At 41.2% G+C, this 22,460-nt stretch overlaps 3 protein-coding genes and 1 pseudogene across 6 annotated transcripts; 1 reads left to right on the top strand and 3 right to left on the bottom strand.

The window, feature by feature from the left end:
* Nucleotides 1-1,733: 1,733 nt before the first annotated feature.
* On the bottom strand, nucleotides 1,734-4,459 carry LOC130990648 (uncharacterized). Its single transcript, XM_057914873.1, has 2 exons — nucleotides 4,295-4,459; nucleotides 1,734-4,199 (listed from the first exon to the last, which is right to left on the bottom strand). Exons 1-2 carry the CDS (start codon nucleotides 4,457-4,459, stop codon nucleotides 1,734-1,736), a joined length of 2,631 nt encoding a protein of 876 aa, XP_057770856.1.
* A 4,620-nt stretch (nucleotides 4,460-9,079) lies between these two features.
* LOC130987521 (uncharacterized) lies at nucleotides 9,080-12,519 on the top strand (annotated as a pseudogene).
* LOC130987522 (uncharacterized) lies at nucleotides 12,373-16,564 on the bottom strand. 4 transcript variants are annotated; one of them, XM_057911061.1, is made up of 8 exons: nucleotides 16,307-16,564; nucleotides 15,873-15,955; nucleotides 15,364-15,468; nucleotides 14,473-14,578; nucleotides 13,886-14,004; nucleotides 13,695-13,816; nucleotides 13,290-13,594; nucleotides 12,373-12,519 (listed from the first exon to the last, which is right to left on the bottom strand). In XM_057911061.1, the coding sequence occupies exons 3-7, from the start codon at nucleotides 15,367-15,369 to the stop codon at nucleotides 13,300-13,302; spliced, it is 648 nt and encodes a 215-aa protein (XP_057767044.1). In that variant the 5' UTR covers nucleotides 15,370-15,468; nucleotides 15,873-15,955; nucleotides 16,307-16,564; the 3' UTR covers nucleotides 12,373-12,519; nucleotides 13,290-13,299. The 4 variants fall into 4 exon arrangements, with proteins under 4 accessions (XP_057767044.1, XP_057767043.1, XP_057767046.1 ...); XM_057911060.1 differs by lacking the exon at nucleotides 12,373-12,519 and having other exon boundaries at nucleotides 13,080-13,594; XM_057911063.1 differs by lacking the exon at nucleotides 12,373-12,519 and having other exon boundaries at nucleotides 13,080-13,594; nucleotides 15,364-15,410.
* On the bottom strand, nucleotides 15,869-18,250 carry LOC130990646 (uncharacterized). The gene is made up of 3 exons (XM_057914872.1): nucleotides 18,050-18,250; nucleotides 16,311-16,421; nucleotides 15,869-15,955 (listed from the first exon to the last, which is right to left on the bottom strand). Exons 1-3 carry the CDS (start codon nucleotides 18,248-18,250, stop codon nucleotides 15,869-15,871), a joined length of 399 nt encoding a protein of 132 aa, XP_057770855.1.
* Between the last annotated feature and the right edge of the window lie 4,210 nt (nucleotides 18,251-22,460).

Below are 22,460 nucleotides of genomic sequence, written 5' to 3'. Positions count from 1 at the left end.
TCGAAGTTTTAGATTTTGTTGGTGTGGGGCTTTCTCCGGTGAGGTCAATTTTTGCGCCTTGGGGGATTCCTCTGACTTTGTTCTTTGGTCTGGTGGAAACCATGGTGGCGGGGTGGTGGTTTTGTATGATAAAGGCCGAGAAAGGGGGGTAGTGATTATGGAAAGTTGGATAGTTAGGGTAGTGACGTTGTGGGTAGGGGTTTTAGGGTTTTGGAGGTAGGGCTAACAACTGTCACTTGATGTGACGTTCGTCAGGCGATTTCAGCCGCATCTTGCCCGAGAGCCCCTCTCGCCTTTGGATCAAATGCCCCTCCTTTGGACTGCTCTTGCCCAAAACTGATTCCCTTATTCCGGCACAAATAAATTCAAACCCCCACGGAGGCGGGAAGCTCAAACCTGCCCACTGCTGTGGGCAAAACCTAGTTCCTAGGCAAACAAAAAGAAAATGAAAACAAACGAAAAGAAAGAAAAACTCAAAACACCAGGTTACCTCCTGGCCAGTGCTCTATTTATCGTCCTGAGCATGACGTGGTACCTCCAAGTCAAACCAGGTGGTTTGTGGTTGGAGAGAGATCTAGTTCCTTCCCAACGTTTGGTTCATGCCCATAATAGGCCTTCAGTCTTTGTCCATTCACCTTGAACACTGCTCCTGACTTTGGATTCTTGACTTCGACAGCCCCATTTGGGAATTGGACTTGTACTTCAAAAGGTCCGGCCCATTTGGTACTCAGCTTGCCTTTTGCAAATTTGAACCGTGTTTAGTACAAGAGTACCTTTTGCCCAAAGCTGAACTGCTTGTTTATGATCAGGGCATCGTGGCTTTTCTTCATTCTTTCTTTGTAGAGTACAGCATTGCCGTATGCTTCTCTTCTGATTTCCTCCAGCTCTTGGATCTCTAGCCTTCTTGCTTGCCCTGCCTTGTTCCAGTCATAGTTCACTTTATTGACTGCCCAGAAAGCCTTGTGCTCCAATTCCACCAGTAAATGACATCTCTTGCCATACACCATTCTATATGGTGACATTCCGAATGGAGTCTTGTATGCGGCGCGATATGCCTATAAGGCATCTTCCAGCTTTAAGCTCCAGTCCTTCCCTGTAGGGCCAACGGTCTTTCGCACGATCGTTTTGATAATGCGATTTGATAGTTCTGCCTGTCCATTGGCTTGTGGGTGATAGGCTGTTGAGACCCGATGTTGGACGCCATATTTTTTGAACAGGTTTTCGACCGAGAAGTTGCAAAAGTGGGATCCTTGGTCGCTGATGATTGCTCTAGGCACACTAAACCTGCAAAAAATATTAGTTTTCAAAAAACTCACCACTACCTTTGAGTCATTCGTCGGGGACGCCTTTGCCTCCACCCATTTGGAGACATAATCCACCAAAAGTAGGATGTACAAGTTTCCTCTCGAACTGGGGAGGGGTCCCATGAAATCCATTCCCCATATGTCGAATATCTCCACGGGCATGATGGGAATCATTGGCATTTCATTACTCCTGGTTATGTTCCCTTCTCGTTGGCATTGTGGGCAGTTCTTGCAAATAGTGTAACTATCCTTGAAAATTGTTGGCCAGTAGAATCCACATTCCAATACTTTGGCTGCAATCCTCTTGTGCCCAAAATGTCCTCCACACTCCTTTGAATGACAGAACTCTAGAATACTTCTTTGCTCTTCTTGTGGGATGCATCTTCGTAATATTTGGTCCCCGCATTGCTTCCACAAATATGGTTCGTCCTAAATGTACTCTCTGCTCTCCTTAGCTAATTTCTTCTTCTGGGCATAAGTGTACCCGAAGGGCACATATCCAGAACATATGTAATTGCACAAGTCTGCATACCAAGGGTCTTCCTTTCTTCCTTGAGAATAGAACAACTGCTCGTCAGGGAACATCTCCTTGATTGGTTCCCCCTCTTCTTTCCTCACAATCCTGCTTAAATGATCGGCCACTTGATTTTGTGCTCCAGCCTTGTCCTTAATCTCCACGTCGAATTCTTGTAAAAGTAGAACCCATCGGATCAACCTGGGCTTAGACTCCTTTTTGGCCAAAAGGTACTTCAAGGCCACATGATCGGTGTAGACTGTGGTCTTTCCCCCAAGCAAGTAGGACCTGAATTTCTCGAAAGCGAACACTACTGCCAACATCTCATTTTCTGTTGTGGAATAATTGATTTGAGCTCCATTCAGGGTCTTTGAGGCATAGTAGATGACATGGCTTTCCTTTCCCCGTTTTTGCCCAAGAACTGCCCCTATGGCATATCCACTGGCGTCGCACATCACCTCAAAAGGCATCCCCCAATCTGGAGGTTGTATTATGGGTGCAGAAATCAGATTATTCTTCACCACTTGTATGCCAGACTTCTTGAGCACAACGTGCACTGGACTCACCCACCTACTATCGGACACGGGGTATATTATGCCCAAATCCAGTAGCTTGAGTATCTCCTTCATCACAACTTCCTTCATGGCTGGATCTAGTTTCCTCTGGGGGTCTCGGACTGGAATTACATCTTCTTCTAGCAATATGCGGTGCATACATACGGTAGGGCTTATGCCCTTGATATCGGCAAGGGTCCATCCAATAGCTTCCTTGTACTTACCCAGGGTTTTCTTGACCTTGTTTTGTTCTTCGGGTGTCAACTCTGAGTTAATGATTACGGGCAAAGTGTCATTATCTCCTAAAAAGATGTACTTGAGATGTTTGGGCAGAGATTTCAGTTCGAGCTTGGGGGCTCTATAGATTGAGGATACCAATCGGTCTTCCTCCTTCAGGGTAGGGATGTTTAGAGCCTCCGTATGGTTGACTCCTTCGCTCCAAGCATTTAGCATCTTCACCGCCTCTTGTAGTGGTTCCTCTTGAATATCTTCCTCGGTGATGCCATTCTGGATTATCACATCAAACGGTTCCCTGAATGCCTTTCTGGGCAAAACCTCCTCAACAACTCTATCAATTATGTCGATACTTTTTACCATCTCTGTGTCAACTGGGTGCTTCATGGCGTTATATATGTCGAATGTCACTGTCTCTCCCTCGAACTGACATGTCAGTTTGCCCGTATCACAATCGATGCGTGTCCTTGCAGTCTTTAGAAAAGGTCTCCCCAAAAGCATAACTGGATTGCGTGCTTTTGACTTCCCCATGTCAAGGATGTTGAAGTCCGCTGGAAAAATGAGTTCATCCACTTTGACCAATACATCTTCCAATATTTCCTCTGGGTATACGTTTGACCTGTTTGCCAGTTGAATCACCACTCGAGTAGGCTTCAGTGGTCCTATCTCCAGGTCCTGGTACATGGATAGAGGCATAACGTTGATGGATGCCCCTAGGTCAAGCATTGCCTTCTCCACCTTCATGGTTCCTATTACATAAGGGATGTAGAACATTCCAGGATCCCCACACTTTATGGGCATATCTCTTTGTAGGACCGCTGATACTGATTCGCCCACTTCAAACTTGGTATCGTCAGTATATTTGACTTTTCGAGTGCAGAGCTCCTTGAGAAATTTCGCACATCTGGGCATAGAACGTAGTGCGACCAGAAGGGGCATATTAACTTCCACCTTTTTGAAGATTTTCACCAATTCGGTTAGCTCTTCCTTTTCTTGTTCCTTGGCCATTCTGCCTGGGAAGGGGATTATGGGCTCAGTCTGGCTCAATTTCTCTTTGCCTTTTCCTGTTGCCTTCTTCTTGATTTCTCTTTCTTGGGCAAGTTCTTCCTCGTCTGCCGATCCCATTCCAACCTCCTCACTAACCTCTGGTTCCTCTTGATTTTTCTTTCCAACAACCTCGGGTAGTTTCTTTCCACCTCTAAGTGTCATAGCATTCACTTTCTTTACCTCCACTTGGGAAGAAAGTTCCCCTTGTTTGCTTTCAAGTCGAGCTACCGCTTGGGCAAGATGTGACAGTTGGGCATTCACATTCCGCATCCCTCCTCTTGTCTCCATTATGAATTTTTTGGTCTCTTGCTGGAATTTCACTTGTTGTTGCGCCATTTGGTGCACAAGTTCTGACAGGGAGGACCCTCTTGCCTGTTGAGGTTGTTGCGAGTATTGTGGTGGATTGCTCGTTTGTCCTTGGTTTGGCCCCAAAAAGTTGTTATTGCCGTACCTGAAGTTTTCGTGTTGTCTCCACCCTTGATTGTTATACTGCTGCCTGTAAGGTTCGAAGGGTTTTTGATGTTGTCCCCCATTATTTCCTCCTGGCTATTGCCCAATAGCATTTAGTTCTTCATCTTCAAAAGTTGTGGACATTCATCAGTTGCATGTGAATTTGCCATGCAAAGTTGGCATGTCTTCACAGGTTTCCGGATGTTGGGGGTCCCTTGGTTGGATGTTCCTTGGTTCTTCATGAATTTCTCGAACATGTTGCATAACTTATCTAACTTATCATCTTGGGCAGAAGGGTTTGGTACCGGAGCAGTTCTGACTATAGTTCCTTCCTCATCCCTTGATTCCTCAGCCATATCGGCTATGAGTTTGAAAGCCTTCGCTACAGACTTGTTCAGGATCGATCCTCCACAGGCGGCGTGCAATCATTACATGTCTTGCCTTCGAAGTCCCCCCACGAAATACCGAATAAGGTCATGATCCGGTATTTGATGTTGCGGCCATTTGGCCAACATTTGTTTGAACCTCCCCCAATACTCGTACAGGATCTCTCCCGATCCCATCTTGATGTTGCTTATCTGAGTCCTCAAGTTTTGGACTAGGGCGGCTGGAAAATACTTCTCCAGGAACTTGCTCTGCAACTTCTGCCAGGTCCGAATGCTTCCTTCGGGCAAATCGTACAACCACTCCCTCGCTCCTTCTAATAGAGATAACGAAAAAGTGAGGAGTCGGATGTACTCACCAAGTGCTTGACTGGGGGTGCGCACTGTTCCACATGCCATCTCAAAGTCCTGGAGGTGCCTTTGAGGGTCCTCCCCGGGCATATCACTGTACTTGGGCAAAATTTGAATCAGTGTATGCTTCAGCTCCCAATTTCTAGCTGTGATCTCCGGTAGCATGATGGCTGACGACCGGAGGTTCAGGTTGTTCGGGAACATCATGTCCCGGAGGATCTTGTTGGTGTTGTCATTCGCTGGTTCCGGAATTTTTGCCATCTCTCTCTCTTCTTCTAACTGTCTTTCTCTCTCTCGTGCTTCTTTTTCTGCCCTGCGTCTATTCCCGTTGTTCAATCGGACAAGTCGCTCAATTTCCGCGTTGAACAAAAGGTCTTCGTTACCTGCACTCCTGGTACGACGAATCATACATTAAGGCAAAACTCACATTCAAATTACAAAAAAAATTACTAGCGCTCTCAGTTCCCCGGCAACGGCGCTAATTTGACGAAGCCGTAGTTTGAGCTTCGTGCAAAAAAAATATCCTGTGCCCACAACTAGACTAGCTAGTGGTAAGTCCAGAGTCAAATCCACAGGGAACTGAGCAGAAACTCCTCCTGCAAGGGTGTCACTAAAAAGGTTTTGTATTCTGAAGGGTTCTGACCACAACGTGCTTATGGACAGAACAGGGTTTCCAACCTAAACTGAAATACAAATGTAGATAAATCAAATAACAAAATAATTCTGACTTGGGTTTGAATCACTAAACATGAACTAGACACTCGATCATTGGTGCAAAGATAAATCACTATATTCGCATACCAGTGGTTATAGGCATAAGAATTGTTGCGCCCCTATTGTCACTCGTCACGCACGCAAAAACCCCTTGTCCAATCTATCATTTCAGTTTATGATCCCTTAGAAGGTTTAGTTAATGGAAATCAACTACCCTGGGCAACATCCACGCTCTCTGCGATGGTCTATCGCTAGTTGTGCTTTGCCCAGAATGCTTTAAGAATTAGATAGACCCACTTGACTCTGACGCAGATATTTCACCGCAGTCATGGCTCCAACACTCGTTGTACTATTTTGGAGGTCGATGGTGTTTCGCCTTGTGTCCAAAGTATTACTTGTGGCTAGAACTTCCTAGTTAACTAGTGATCAATTAATTAACCAAGTTGTTATAACCTTTTTGGAATCAAACCTAGTATATCGGGAATATGCTCGTATAGTGGTTATGCCCAAATTAGACCTTCGAGTTATTGCCCAAATCAGAATATAAAACTTAGCCAAACATAAAATAACTAACAAAGGCAAAAGACATGATTAAAAGCAAACTGAAAATACTTAAAGAGAATAACGAGTACTTACGGCCAAAAGTGCCGTGCAAAACATATGCTATCCATTTTCAGACCTAGTATCTTGAAGATTTGTTTCCTTCCGGATAAGGCGGAGGTTTAGCCTCATCGGTCTCTTTTGGATGTTGCCGCCTTCGGCCCATATCAAGCTCCTACTTTGCAGTCCTGCTTCGCCCGTCTATTGTGCTTCTGACTTCTTCCCTTGCCTTTCTCCTCTTGCCTGTCAGCTCTCGTGCGGTACTTATGGGCATAAAGGATGGTTTTGCCTCCGAATCCCCTTTGCTTCCGGCGCATACCTCTTTCACGAAAGGTGACAACAGTTTCGACCCCTGGAGCACCTCTTGCCCACAAGCTGGTCCTGCCACAGAACTACGCCCTCCCAGGTGACCAAACAACACAAACTAAAGGAAAAAGACTCGATCTAAACCTAAAACAAACACAAAAACAGAGCACAACCCTGGGCTCATCAGCGCGGCGGATGTACTCGCTTGGCTCGTACGATTACACCGTCGATGATTATGTATACGAGGTTCCAGTAGGGTGCATGACTCATCATAGAGAATACTCAGATTTCAAGGAGCCGTCGGTGGCGGTGGCGGAGGAGGTTAGGAGGAATTGGCTGACAGAATACGTGGAGAGACTGCAGGCATCAATGTTGTCGCGTACGATGTCGACAACCCTGCTTATCACCCAACCCTGCTCAACAACCACCAATTTCTATGATTATTATGCAAAATCATGAAAACCCTAATGTGCAATATGTGTAGAAGGTGAAATTGGGGGAAGAACTAGAAGAGACATATTGGCGGCGAACCCAATGGAGCACATCGCCGCTGAATTGATTGTGGGAGAAATCAAGGATTCTGAGAAGCGGGGAGGTGGTGCAGAGGGACAGCGGGAGGGGGCCAGTGAAGGAGTTATTGCTCACACTCAAACTCATCAGCCCTAGCCCAAGGCGGAGGCTATCGAGGGAGACGTTGAAGCGATTGCTGGAAAGATCTCGATTGTGGAGGAGAAAATGAGGGTTGAAGGTGGGGAGAGGGCCGGAGAGGTGGTTGTAGGAGAGATTGAGGTAGGAAAGGGAGGTGAGGTTGGTGAGGAAAAGGGGGCCGGAGATGCCTCTTCCCGGTAAGGAGAGACGGCTGACGCGGCGGTCGTAGTTGCAGGCGACGCCTTCCCATCGGCAGCAGTCTGGGGATGAGAGGTTCTAGTTGAGCCGAGAGGAGAAGGATGCGATGAGGGAGTGGCGCTCGATTTCAATGCACCCCCAAGATGTCGCCAAGAGATGGGCCCCGCCATTTGAATAAAAAAAATAAAAAAAAATTAACAAATGTTGACTGACGGCCTAAATGAGCGATTTTTGGTAGTTTAGGGGGGAAAGTTGCACACACAGTGAGTAAGGGGAGTGAAACGCTATAAGGGCTCACACTTAAGGTGCTTATCTGCACCTTAATCCATTTAATTAACTAGATAATTTAACAAAATTGAATATTTATTCATTTTCAATAATAAATAATTAAGATTTTTATGATCTTGAAATCCAAATCATTAGCTAATAAATATATTAATAAATTCAATATTAATTAATTAAATTATTATACAAATGATAATTAAGCTAATTCATAAATAATATGTCAACTGTGTATATAATTCAACTGTGCACAATATTTACATGGTTGAATTTTTTACCGTGCACAAACCTAATTCAACTGTGCACAATATTTACACGGTTGATATTTTACAACTGTGTCGTTGTGGATACAACTGTGTTTCTAAGTATACAGTTGAGCTCAATTGTGCACGACAGTTTATGTTCACTGTGTCATTGTGGAACACAACTGTGTAGCTAAGAACACATTCATAGCTTCCAACTGTGTCGTCCCAATCAAGCATTTATTTTATATTTTTCATACTCAATGTGGTCTTAGACGTGAAAAAACTAAATTTTATCATTACAAAACAGCAAATCATGATTTTGATTCAATATAGTCTTAACTGTGTCATTTACGCAGAGGCTACTGTGTACTGCAATATTCTCACCAAAAATCAGAAAATAAAACATACAATTGGTACATTTGCTATGAATTTAACATGCATACCTAAATACAATCAGAATGCCTAAAGAATTTCGTCCGACCCAAGTTTTTTCATATAAAAAATCGCTAATTTTTTAGGGAGTTTTCGTGGGTTTACTCACCCAAAAAAAGAGAGTGAAGAAGAAGAAGAACATCATTTTTCATGCATTTCTTCACCAACCTATCTTACATCAGCATTTATTATCACAATAATTTAGTTGTACGATCCATCTTAACCTGCGACAACTTGAGATATCTTGAAGAAGAAGAAGAATGGCGAGAAGTACAGAGAATTTCATAAATGAAGAAGGTTTCTACTTTTGATGTTGAGTATTAATTAAGAGATAGAAAGAGATGTGTAGTAGGTGTGAAGAGAGAAGAGTGGAGAGAATTTCTTTTTCCTTTATTTTGATTTGACAATTAGTAAGAGTTGTTTTGTCATTTCAATGAATTTTGACCCTCAAAGTCATGATTTTAAGTTTGTGGCTATATAACTATATAAGCCCACGTTTGGTTGGGTATTTTTAGAGGTTGGAAAGTGAATCAAGTAATTGAATCCCTTATTTGAGGATAACTCAATCATCCAATTTGTTACCCTTGAAAATAGAGGAGAATCAAAAGAAATGGAATCTCTTACTGATTATTCATTTCCATTATTAAACCAAATACTCAATAAAAGTAATGGTTATTGTTATCATTCCACTCCTTTATTTGATTCCATTCACTTTCCATTCCTCTACTTGAACCAAACGAACACTAAGTCCTAAATAATGTGAGAATGGCTAAGGAAGTCTATTGTGACATTTTGTATTCCCATATATGTGGCTCAATTTGATCTGTGTTTTTCCATTAACTTTGAATTCTACCGCTATTATTTTGTTCAAACTCGATTGTTGAAACCAGAAATCATTGATCCAAATTTGTGATTTCAATGGCCTCATGCATCTCCTCCCTCACTCCAATCAATGAAAACAATTTCACTCTCTCTCCACAATGCAAGAGCTTCCCCACAATCAAAACCTCAAATTCTCAAGAAAATCCGGCAGAAGACCCTGTTAAGCTTGCATTGGCCAAAGCTAAAGCGTACAAAAACTCTGTGAAATCCGGTGTCCCAACTCGTCCCTGAAATCAGTGGGAAGAAGGATGATTTCAAACAAATTATTGAAATCGAGGATGGTGATGTGGATGAGGATGTTCCTTTGGCTGTTAAGATTGCAGTGGAGAAGGCAAAGCAGTACAAAACCAAGAAAATGAAGGGGCTGCTTCGAACATAGTAGGAATTTCGGAGGTGGAGTAGATGTGGATGGGAAGAATGATGAAGATGAGGGTGGGGGGAAGGCGATTCCTCTATCTGTTAAACTTGCATTGGACAATGCAAAGGAATATAAGAAGAACACAGGTGTTGATAATGGCGGAGTTATTTGCTTCAGGTACTTTTTTGTCTGGGGAATTTGTTAGGTTTTTTAATAATTTCCGGTTACTGGAATTTTAGAAATTACTGTGTATCCACCTCAATTAGGGTTCACCAATCCCCAATTAGGATATATTAATCCCTAGTTGGGGTTATTAATCATAATTAAGTGATGATATGATAACCATGCACTCTCGATTGTATGTAGATGTATTTTGGATTTTACTTGATTGATGTAATTGACTGTTGGTGACAATTTGGTTATCAATTTATGTGCAGAAATTAGGAGGAAAAGACAAGCATCTGTTGTATTTGGTCTAAATCAATTGGTGTCATTAGTGAAGTAATTAAGTGAAATGGGTTTAGGCCTCTCAATGTCTCATCTGATTGTAGGGCTTAGAGGAGGGGATGAGAGAAGTGGTGGAGATAAGATAAACAATCAGTTAAGAATTCTGGTAAAAAGGATGAGCTCAAGTATTGATTTTATGGGACTGGGGTTTGCGGATAAGAAGAGTGGTAGAGGTTTGCCTGCTGGTTTAGTTCCGTTGTCAGACCCTTTTTCCGGGAGGGGAGTTACCTGAGGTCGAGATTCTTGTTGGAGATACGAGCAACTTTGGTGATAAATCAGTGGATCTGTATAAGCCGAAGCTTTCCACTTCCAACACCAAACAACATTTCAAAAACAGTATGGCTCCTCTGTTTATTACCATTGGATTGAAATGCTTAAGTAATTATGGCTGTGAAGCATGATTTATGGTTTGGTACACAATAAGTTGAATACTTTACTTAATCAGTGGAGATATAAGAAAAAATGTCCAGTGGATTCGTCTAATGTATCTATCCTAAATCTAATTGATGATAGGGCTCTAACTCCTTTAAAACAAACTTATAATATATGTATTATGTATGCTACTTAAGAGTCATTAGTGAAGATTTTCCATCAAAAAGCCATTTAATCTAGGTTCTGGGATTTACCTTTTTTATAGTGTTGTGTATTAATGTATATAATTGAACTATTTATCTTTTTAGTTTGGTGGTGGGAGAACTTTACGCCCTGGGGACGCACTTGAAACTGCAGAGGAGAGGGCTGCCAAAGACGCACGTACAATACAGTTGCTAGCTGGATTACAAGAGACAATTTGGCCTAAACATTGATCCGGAACTAGAATCTGAATGAGAGAAGGTATGATTTAACTAGGCAAGAAATTTTCCATCTTGGAAGAATTATTGGCAGAACTTGATTTTCATCATATTATTAAATCATGTGAGAACCAGTGGTAAATGCAAATAAGCATGATATTATGGGGTCAGAGGTTGTTGTAAATTATCAATAGTATCTATGAAACTAGTGAGAAACGGTCAGCTTCTTGTATTTATGCATATGAATCATTATTTTCTAGTCCATTCAGTCTGCAATGAGGAAGTTTTCACAATTCCTTGACTGGATATCAACTAGCAACGTAAAAACATGCATATATTAATACCACTGTTTCATAGTTGTGATTATAATAACTCTCCTTAGCTATAGTGCTATCATACTTAGGCATTGAAGGATGGTGACTCACTGATGGATCTCGGAAAGCTGAAGGAGGCATCACCCTTTTATGAAAGTGTCATGGAGAAGCTGCCATTCAAGGTGACGGATGCTGTTTTTTGTTAATTGATTTTCAACTAGCATCTCTCATATGCAAAAAGAAAGAGGTGTTCGATACGATCCGCGTTGCTCTCTCCCTTTCCAACTCAAAAACCACTCGGGTTTATCTTCCATGACATGTTCACTGTAAGCACCTTAATATTTTGCAGAGCGAACTTCATGGATTAGCAGCTCTGCAATGGTCTATATGCCAGGACTCGCTCAGCAGGTGAAATTTTTATTTCTTTCAACAAATTTTTATGTTAAAGAAATTACTTGAGCCCAGTAATGCTGAGTACATCACTTCATTTAGTTTCACTTCACTTATACTTCATTTTCCCTAGGTAAATGCAGAGTATTTCCTCATTCTATAATTAGAAGACTCTTCTTCATCTCTTTCTTTGATGTTTAGTACTAACACTTCATGTATGAAAAACTGCACGAAAGATCCAACGAGGCACGTGTCATGTACGAGAAGCTTCAATCTCACCCTAGTCCTAAAGTAAGCAAGAAGGCTCGGCAGTTCGTCTTTGGTTTCCAGGTAAATAATTGATGACACATTTAACGTCTTTAAGAGAGAAAATTAAGACCTAAATGCCATGAAATTTTGAACTTCGAAGTCTACTGCCCCTTTCTGATGAAACCTTCAATGATATAATTGCCATTAGTTAGCCACATATATTTATTAAGAGCTTCAACTGACGCGAAAGGGAGAAGTTAGGAGCAGACAATCTTGCTAAAAATGCAAGCATTTTGCTGATTTATGGTATATAGTTGCTCATAAACCTCAGTTGCTTTATTTTCTGTCTCATTTTGCAGGCAATGGAAATGATGAAGGTTAGCAGCATGAATCGCCCTTCGCCTAGCGCCAGTTATCAAAATTTCTTCAACGCATTTGTACAACAGAAGACAAATTATCCATTTAAGGGGCTGAAGTGGATGACGGTGGACTCAATCAAGCCACCCCCTACTTTATTTTTCTGGCTTCTCCCATTTTTATGGTGCTACTGATTGCTGCATCTAGGCAATAAAAAGAGTAGTTTTTTTTTTTCTTATTTTTTGCCCCATTAGAATGTATATAGGACCAAAGCTAAATACATAGCTCATTAGAGAAACTTTGAAGCAGTTTGGCAATATGATAATCTTGGAGGAATTACACTTTGCCTGTAAACAACATATGTATCAGTTTTTTTTTACTGTTTTAACATCTTCAAGATACTTACTATCAAGGTTGTTAAAAACAGAGGCGTACCTAAGGCGTTTTGTCTCTAAAAGGCAAGGCGTAAGCCTCGAGGCAGTCCGAGGTGTAAGCCTCGGACTTAAAACAAAAAAAAAAATTCCAAAACATTATAAAATCAAAATAAAGCAAACTAAACAATAGATAATTAACCAAACATTAACATAATTAACATAATAACTTAGAAATCATAAAGCATCACAATCAAGTCATAAAATGTTCAAATTCAAGCACCATAGTCGTCTTAATTCTTAAATCTTAAGCTTAACCCCACTTAAAGTCCTAAATACTTAAGTATCATAGTGATCTAATCATCATTGCCATCATCCGTGCCGGAGGAGGGTGGCGGCAGAGGGTGCTGAGTGAGGAGTGAAGAGAAGAAGAGGGCAGAGAGGAACAGAGAACGGCACTGGAGTTTTTAAATTTTTTGCTTTCTATTTTTCAGTTTTAAGTAAAATTAAGGTTAGGTTTTTTCAATTCTAACATCAATTAGGGTTGGGCTTTTCTTTAATTGATATGGGCTTAGCAAAAAATAAAAAAACTTTAACCTAAAAAAGCCCAAAACAAACTTAATTTGGCCAAAGATACAGAGGCGCGCCTTTCACCAGTCGAGGGTTAAGGCGCGCCCTGGGCATGCGCCTCACAATCAAAAGGCTTAAGCCTCAATTTATGCATGTAAGGCTTAAGCCTTGGGGCGCTTCGTCCACGCCTCAGGCCGAGCCGCGCCTCACCGACGCCTTTTACAACACTGCTTACTATAGAAGCAAAATTAAAGCATTGTTTTCAAATGCCCTTCAACCAGAGGAGATTCATGGAGAATCGACTGAAGCAGTACGTGGTAATTCTCAAGAGCACCTGCATCCGAGCTTTGATTGGTCTCAGTGGAACTGGGTTCAGCTGTTTCCTGCTTCAGTGATTTCTTTTTCTGGTCTTCATAGAACAGCTTTAAAGATTCTGTCGATGAGATACACTGCACAGACTCGTGCAACTGTTGGAATTTGTTTAGTGTTTCCTCTGTTTCAACCAACTTTTCCTTCAAGGTACCGGGCAAGGAGGCCATAGCACTTCAAAGAGAAAACCACAGGTGCAAGAATTTCATAGTTTCTTTTTTTTGTAAATGAAAGTGATAGGTGCAAGAATTTCACGAGATGAGCATAATTTTACCTGCTAATCCCTCTCACAAGACCCCAATTGTATCCAGTAAGCACAGAATCCTTGAACCCAATATTGAACCCCTCTTGTAAGGCGGCTTCCTTGCCAGCGATGACACCATCACGGTAGCCTAACTATAAAAGATAAAAAAACGATGAGATGTTTTGGGAACTTCAAGCAAAAGGACATAATCTAAAGGATACCGTGTGGAATTGGACACGCCTCCTACGCCACTCCCTGTCCATATCAGGTGCTTTACTCGATTTTTCAACATAATCTTCACAAGAGTCGTCATCATACCACAAGTCAGCTGGATCACTTTCTGAGGCCAGACAAAGGAAATTAATATAACTCATTCTTAATATTATTAAAGATAATCAAATTTCTTTCAGAATAGAACATAAATGCCTTCGTATACATCCCCATCTTGGGAATTTGGTTAACCCAAATACCCAATAACAGATAACAAACCAAATTTCAAGAGTCCATAGCTATAGAACGCTTTCAGCAATTAATCTTACATGTAGAAGGTAGAAGATTAACGAGTCCGCTAGATAGGAATCGATTAACAATATGAGGCTAACCACTGTCCGCTAGATATACATGGATGCAGATTTTCAGTCAGTACCTTGTCAATGTGAATCTAGGAACCCAAGTTGCAAGTTGCATATAAGTACTTTTCCTGATCTATAGTCATTCTTTAGAACAAAATGAGAGTTTCTATAAAAAATTGGATAAAGATAAGCTCCTATTTACCAAAAAAAAAAATGCAATAATCAAAATCTCGTACCATGGAAATTGTCATTCACTTGGATTGTAGTCGATCTTCTATCTAAATCAACACTTGATGATTCCAAGATATTTGAATAGAGATCATTAGCAATACTCCCATGTGTCTGTATATGAAAAGAAAATATTTACAAGCTACCCCACAAGCATATTTCAAAAAAATGAATCACTTGAAAGTTTTGATTCTCCAAGACTGGATGAAATAAGATTACAAAAGAAAGGGATACAAGAGCTACTGATACAAATGTAATGCATATGTTTCTGTTTATCCCAACCAAAAATCTACAAAGCATTGTTGCACTGCAAAGAGAAACTGATTTTTAGCTTCAAAATGCATCAAACTCCTCACTTAAAAGGGCAAGGAGAAGTGTGCTTTCTTCCAATCCCACTTCCATAGGATTTACACATAAACCCCAAAAATCATGTAAAATAAACTTCAATAACTGGAGCAATGAGGATTTACAAACACAAATATGCAGGAAAATGGATGAAAAAGTTGGAAATTCAATGACTAAATGAATGTAAATGACTACAATAATACGAACACTAACATTTGACCAAAATTTCATCTCTTAATTGGACCATAAACAAAACTACTTATTCCCCAACTTGACTATCCAATTAAAATCCCACGAAACTCCTACACAATCAATAGATCGAAGAATTTCATTTTCCAAATGTCTATAACAACAAGCGGTTGGTTTTGGTAATATTCTATGGAAGCGTGCAAACCCAAGTATTAACAGTGCCAAGAACAACGATAGGAGGTGAGTAATAAACTCAATAACCTTCCGCAAAAAAATGCATCAAAATAGAGTTCTATGTAATCCTATCCAAACCAATAATTTGTGATCGGAATTGTGCACTCAAATTCATAGAGAGAGTGAATTACCTCCATAGTAGCTTCAGATGATTGCAATTAGAACTTGTATCGAACACCTGGCGCGCATCAAACAACTAATTGATGTTTTTCAGCTACTAAACCGTTGTTCAATATCTGAAAATTTATCGACGGCTGCATTAGCTATGGGATTAAGGTCGTAGGGCTGGAGTGCTGTGACGATGGAAATGGGGAAAATTGAGTATAATTTTTGTTAAATGACAAAGTAGCATAGCTCCCAAAAATTGTTAAAGACATTGGCATTGACTTGAGCATGTGTACCAACTATAATGTTGAAAAAAGCGAAACACATATGATCTAGTGATCGATCCAGATAAGCAAATTTGAACTGCAAAGTGTGTGTGTGGAGACAAAGATTATGAACTCCAAATCAAACTGGAATCATATATCACTTTAAGCACGAACGAGATTGAACAGTGTACTACAGTGCTAATAAGGAAGATACAAAGCTATAATGCATAATTAATTAACGATGGGAGCATAGCATGGAATTCCTCTACCTGGTGATGTCGTAAACCAAAAGTGCACCAGCTGCCCCTCTGTAATATGATCTAGTGATCGATCTGAATGACTCTTGACCAGCCTGAACGAAGACAGAAATGTGCAGTTAAGAAAACCTAACGCTATTTCCAGAGTCACAAATCATAAACACGCACATCTCCATAATCCAACCCCTAAATCCTGATTACATTTCAACAAAATAGCCAGCACTCGTAAAAATCAAGCATGAACCCTATCAGCTTTCAAACCACCCCAATAATTGCATGCGTCAGCTAGCACAGAACTAATTCGTCTATAACCGTATCAATTTAATCAAATTGGGAATACATTGAACACCCCGGCACAAATAAAATGATACTGAATCAGAAAACTAAGTGAGAGAGAGAGAGAGAGAGAGAGAGAGAGAGAGAGAGAGAGAGAGAGAGGTGTTTACATACAGTATCCCAAATCTGAAGCTTAATCGGGCGGCCGTCGATAGTAACCATCCGAGCACCGAATTCAACTCCGATTGCGAGATCATGCACCGGCTGGAACCTCTTATCCGTGAACTGCAGAAGCAAACACGATTTCCCCACAACTACAGATGCGAAGCGCGAAGATGAAATTCCAAATTGAGCTAGGGTTTAATGAAATTGGGGAAAGACGGAAGCAGATGATGGATTGAGCAACCTGTGTCGCCGATGATGATGTATAGAGAACAGAAAATCCTTCTACTAAGCTGTAGAGCTCACTTTTAGGGGGTCTATTGGTGGTAGAATATGTAGGTTTTTTTTTTGGACTTCGAAAGTTTAGAGATATTCAGTTGGGATAATTGCATAGAATATCACCAACTTTGAAGAAAATTCATATTCTCCATCATCTTTAAAAAATCCACAAAATATCAAATACTTTCAAGGTTGTCCAATCTCCCCATATTCTTCTTCATGATAATTACAAATCTACCCAACATTCAGACAATATTATAAAAAAGACCCCCACATCAACAAAGCATCAACAAGGAACCCCAACATGCTACCATTCAAGGCCAAATTACCCAAAATTATAATGCAATTTAAAAAAGGGTCCAACATGCTTCCGTAACACTTCAAAATAATTCAAAACATAAATCAACAGTATACCTTTCGAATGGTCACCTTCAGGAGTCAGTACACGTCGCGTTTTACGGACCTTCCGCCCTCCAGGCTCTCGTCCAACCACGCGCTCGCAAGAGATGGTTGCAACCTTCCTCCTTCACTGTGTTTCGTCGTCAAATACTTTTGTTGATAAATGAAAAGAAAATATTTTTACTCAACCGGAAAGTTGGATCAAAACAAATCTTTAAAAGAGGAATTATAAAATATTTCATTTATTTCATATTATCTCCCTAAGGGAGGAGACAAACTTGTTTAGCTACTCATTGGTAGCTAATACTTGTATACATAAAATAAAAGGAAACTAAAACTAAAATTGAAAAAACTATGAAAACAAAATTAAAATTACAAAGATAGTTTTTCTAGAGAGAGAGTTTGGTATGTGAAAGACTTGTGAAATTTTCGATGATCTCTTCTCTCCAGAGCTCGGGTTTATATAGAGGTTTGAGTCCCTCTATAATTGCTCGGTAGTTGGCATTGGATTCTTTCTTCGTGGCCAACTAACTTGGATGGTGACAGCCACCTACTTTTGTCGGCCATTATTGCCGACACTAGCTAGTGCCTTTACATAGAGTTGAACCTTCCTTTATCCTTTTGTGATAATGGTTGGTGAGGTCCAGCTACTTTTTCCTCTACTCAGCCTTGTCTTTTGCTTTCGGTGAGTGGTGCTTTTCTGGTCCCATACTCAATTGTTCAGCTAATCATGCTGTGAGGGGCAGCAACTTTTCCACCATCATTTGTCTTCTTTTGATGAGTGGAACTCCTGTAGAATTACCCACTTCGATCAGTGGGTAGTTGGCCTGCATTATTATCCACCCACTTTCGTCGTTTCTCTTTTAGTGGGTGATCCTCCTGTCCTGAGTCACATGACTCCCTTTTCTTTGTCGGGCCCCTTACTTTTTTGGTGCCCGCGGTGCTCGTCCATGTGGAGTCTTGTGCTCCTCATACTCGTCGAATCGGAACTTCTTTTTGTTAAGCTTTGGAAAGAAGTCTTTGCCGAACTCCGGTTCTTTCTGCGTGGGACACTCCGCGCAGATATGATCTACCCAATGGCCCAGATGAGCCATGTTGCAGAACTTGTGGCGGGTTTCTTTGCTCCCCGCAATCTTGTTTCGCCAGAGTGTCTGCCTCTTTTCTTCGAAGGCCTTCTCTGCGAAGCTTGTAGTTTTTCCTGTCATTGAATTTAACAAGAAAGATCCAAGTCCCGCGTTATGAGAGAACTTGAATTGGTACTTTACTTTGTCCATCTCCGTGAGACAGACCCATAGTCCCCATGCACGTCTTATGGAGATTTGATCCTCCGTAGAAGTAGTAACAATGGAGATCTGGTGATCTGGTGCCTTAATTCTATTCAAGGCCTCCGTGTCGGGTCTCCGAAGCTTAATGAAACGGAAAGCTTCATGATTCCCTTTTCCTGCTGGTTCTGGAGCTGCACTGAGAAAGTATAACTCTAGGACGTCTCCCCTGTTTAGAGACGGATTGTTTGACCAAGCATCATAGACTGTTTCTTGGATCCACCTTGGTAGACCCTTGATCTCGCTAAATGCTGGTGATATAGTATAAACTGAGGCTAGTGCCCCAAATTCATACCACTCCTTGACCTCCTGAGGATTGGCTCCGGTGGTCATCCATACACGAGGATATTTTCCTCTGACATCAACCCGGCAATAATTCGGATTGAGTCCCTTTCTGGTATTAAGTTTCTCCCACCTGGAATGGCCTAAGACTGATCTCTCCCTCTTTTTCCCCAGAGGTGGAGGGTTGACATGTTGGTTCGGGCGGTGAAGCCTTAGCAACATCTTTTTCTCGAGGATCCGGCTTTGACACCTTAGCCTCAGAACTTGTGCTAGGGGTATTTGAATCCCCTGCTACAGGTAATCCGGCCTGTACGGTAATGCCTGCTTCGATCATGGGAGCCATGATCCCACGCAGGAGCGGCTTGTGGGTTGCCTCATTAAGATTTAACATCTGTTTGAGACATTCTCGTATACGGTTAGACACTTTGGATTCATCATCCGATTGTATCATTCCCGCTTGTTTGGCATGGAGTAAGCACTCTTGCCATTCTTGTTGTAGCATCTCCAAGTTGTCCAGGAGCTGCCTCTGGTTCTCCATGATAGAGTCAACTTCAGTTGGCTCCATTCCTTGTTAAGAAATCTGCAAGATTCTTGATGAACATTCCTGCAAAATTAACAACTCCAAGAAAGCTTTGGAGCTGCTTCTTTTCCTTGAGATCCTCCAGGAAATTCTGGACCTTTTCCACAATATGATCTTGTAGAATAATTCCAGATTCATCGATCTCAATTCCCAGAAACTCCATCTTCTGGGTGGCTATGACTGCCTTCTTTTCAGACAAGCACTAGTCCTTCTTGTTGACAAACATCCGCAAAGATCTCTAAATGCTTGACATGTTCATGAATGTTTTTTGATGCAATAAGAATGTCATCAATATAAACAAACATAAACGAAGAATAATCCTTGAAGAGATTATCCATCTTTCTTTGGAATATCTGAGGCGCGTTGGCTAACCCCATCGGCATGACATTCCAGACATAATGTCCTTGTGGAGTTGAGAAGGCTGTGAACTTCTTACTCCCTTCCTCCATGTGAATCTGGTAAAATCCTGATTTGCAATCGAACTTTGAGAATACCCTTGCACTTCTGATGCAGTTGATGAGGTGTTCTCTGCTTGGGATGAAATATCCGTCGAACTCAAGAATGTCATTAATCCCTTTATAATTAAGGTTAATAGCCGGAAAATTCACGAACTATTTTGAGATTTGCATATTGCACATGACCTTCAAAATTAGCCCCAGAATACATGACCTTTCAATTTAATCGCAATTTGCACCCGCGTTGACTAACACTTGGATCGGTGGTGACGTGGCCGTCGGATTTTGTTGACGTGGACGATTTTCCGGTGTATGAATCGACGTCGTTTTGGTATCACATTACAACACCAAAAATGACGTCGTTTCGTCGACTTAAATTTTGAAATCACCTTGGCGACACCCATTTTAATTAAGGTTCTTACACAAATCGCGGCTGTCCCAGAAATTTGATAAAAATCGCGGCTGTCCCAGAAATCGAAGGCCAAATCACGACGAGTAAAGGAAGAGAGAAGAGAGTTGAAGTGAGTTGATACGAAGAAGCATGAGTTATTCTCGAAGCTCGTCGTCAGTGGGAAGGACGAATAATGGCGTGGAAATGAGATGTTATCATAAAATCCCTGCGATTATGAAGACGTCTCACACTGAGAAAAATCCGGAGAGAAGGTACGTTGAATGTCGATGGAGAGATGTCAATGATTGTACTTTTTGGGATTGGGTCGATCCTGAACTCACACCCTATTACAAGCGTTGTTTTAACAAAATGAGAAACGAAAGGGATGCTGCATTGAACAATTACAGTGGATTTGAAGGCCCAACAGGTGATGGAGTTGAATCTTCCATGGTGAAGAATGAAGATGGTGCAGTTGATGTTAAGTTGCAAAGAATGGAAAGTAGAATTAGGGCTCTTACTTTTGCTTTGATTTTGGTGATCATTTTGTTCCTGTATTCGAAATTGTAGACTACTCTTTGGATGTCAATGAAGTATGTCATTTTGTTTATCATTTTGTTCATGTATTCAGAATTGCATTGAAATGTAAGAGTGCACAAATTTGCCAAAACCATAACATTCATTGATCTTGGGAAGCTTACAGAAGTAATAAACATCATCAGATATTAATATCATCATCATCAGATTCCCCATACTCTGATAAATTTTCTTCCTCCATTTGAGGCTGACACTTCTCCAATAACTCCCCAACCCAAGAACCCTCCCCACTTTCCTTCTTTTTCTGTCTAACATCCAAATATTCTTCATCATCAACACCTTCCCCATGTGGATCATCATCCACATCAGTTTCTTCGTCATTAGAAGGATTGTATCCAGTCTCAGAGTCACCACTGTCTACTGTTCCATCCCACCTTTCAAGCACCCAATCTGTTCCACTAAGATTATATGTAGGTACATCAGCGTTGTCCAGTATCTCTTTAAGAGAAGGCCCAACACCATCACCATCATCTGCCCCAGACTCTAACCCAACACCATCACCATCATCTGCCCCAGACTCTAACCCATCACCATCACCATCACCTGCCCCCGAACCAACCCCACCATCTACCCCAACATCTGACCTAATCCCACCCTTCACAAAAACATTTAAAAACCTGTGTGAACTACTTAGAAAGCTCAACATCTCCATAACCTCTTTATCAGTTTTGATTACCTTAAAGACATATGACTTTGGCTCTACATATAGTAACCTACCCCATTCCGAGTAACCTAAACCCTCGACTAATTCTTTCAAATCAAAAAACCCAAACTTGTCTTCATCTAGGTCAGAAAACACTTCCTTTTTTCCCCCAGAATAGGCATCAAGGCCATGTACTTCCTTAAATCTTCCACTGTGATGTATGAAGAGGGTGAAATTGCAACTGGAAAAAAAAAAAAACGATTATTGAAAGAAAAAAGCAATCAGACGAACGAAATGAGAAACCGATTGAAATAACTTACTTGTCACCAATGTCTCCGCGCTGAATCTAGTCGTGGTTTCCAACTTCAGCTTCTCAGATGTGCTATCCAAACGTCGTGCTTTCCGTTCGGCTAAATCCCTCTCCTTTTGTCTGAGGCGTTCTACCGGAATCGAAGCTCGTCGTCGATGGCGATCTATATTCCTTCCGTCTGTGGGAAATTAATTTATCACTTAGGGCATTTTAATTGGGAAATCAGATATGTCTTCTAATTAAAATGCCTAACGACGTCGTTATAAGAGCGTGGCATTCCACTGTGTAAAAAATGCCAAGTGTAATGCCACGTAGTTTAAAAAATTTTCCACGTCATTGCCGGTCAAACATAAGAGTGGCCGAAACTCTCGCCGGGTGCAAATTGCGATTAAATTAAAAGGTCATGTATTCTGGGGCTAATTTTGAAGGTCATGTGCAATATGCAAATCTCAAAATAGTTCGTGTATTTTCCGGCTATTAACCCTTATAATTAATGACCAATCTTGGTTTTCCTCGCTTGATTTCCCCATGATTTCTCACCAGAAATCCAGGACTGCTGTAAGGCGACTTCACTGGTTCGATCAGCTTCAAATCAAGGTGTTCCTTGATTATACTTCTCATATCCTGTTGATCTTGAGTGTTCATCAGGATAGGTCTGAACCTTACGAACTCATACTCCTTTCCAATTTTAACTTTCAAGGTAGCTTTGAGCTGGTTCTTATCCCACCATGCCAAAGGATTCTCATGGTAACACTTTTGAATCCTTCTCTTGACGTCGGCTATGGACACCTGTTCTTCTTCCTTGATATCTTTGTGTGATATCAGGGAGACTTTGAGGATTTGAGTTTCTTCCTCGGAGAGATCTGGGAATCCCTCGATTCTGCATTTGAGCAAAACATCTTTGAAT

This window comes from Salvia miltiorrhiza, chromosome 6 (assembly GCF_028751815.1).
Source record: "Salvia miltiorrhiza cultivar Shanhuang (shh) chromosome 6, IMPLAD_Smil_shh, whole genome shotgun sequence".
NCBI lineage: Eukaryota > Viridiplantae > Streptophyta > Magnoliopsida > Lamiales > Lamiaceae > Salvia > Salvia miltiorrhiza.
Note: the sequence above shows the minus strand (reverse complement) of the source record. Positions and strands in the feature narration are given on the sequence as shown.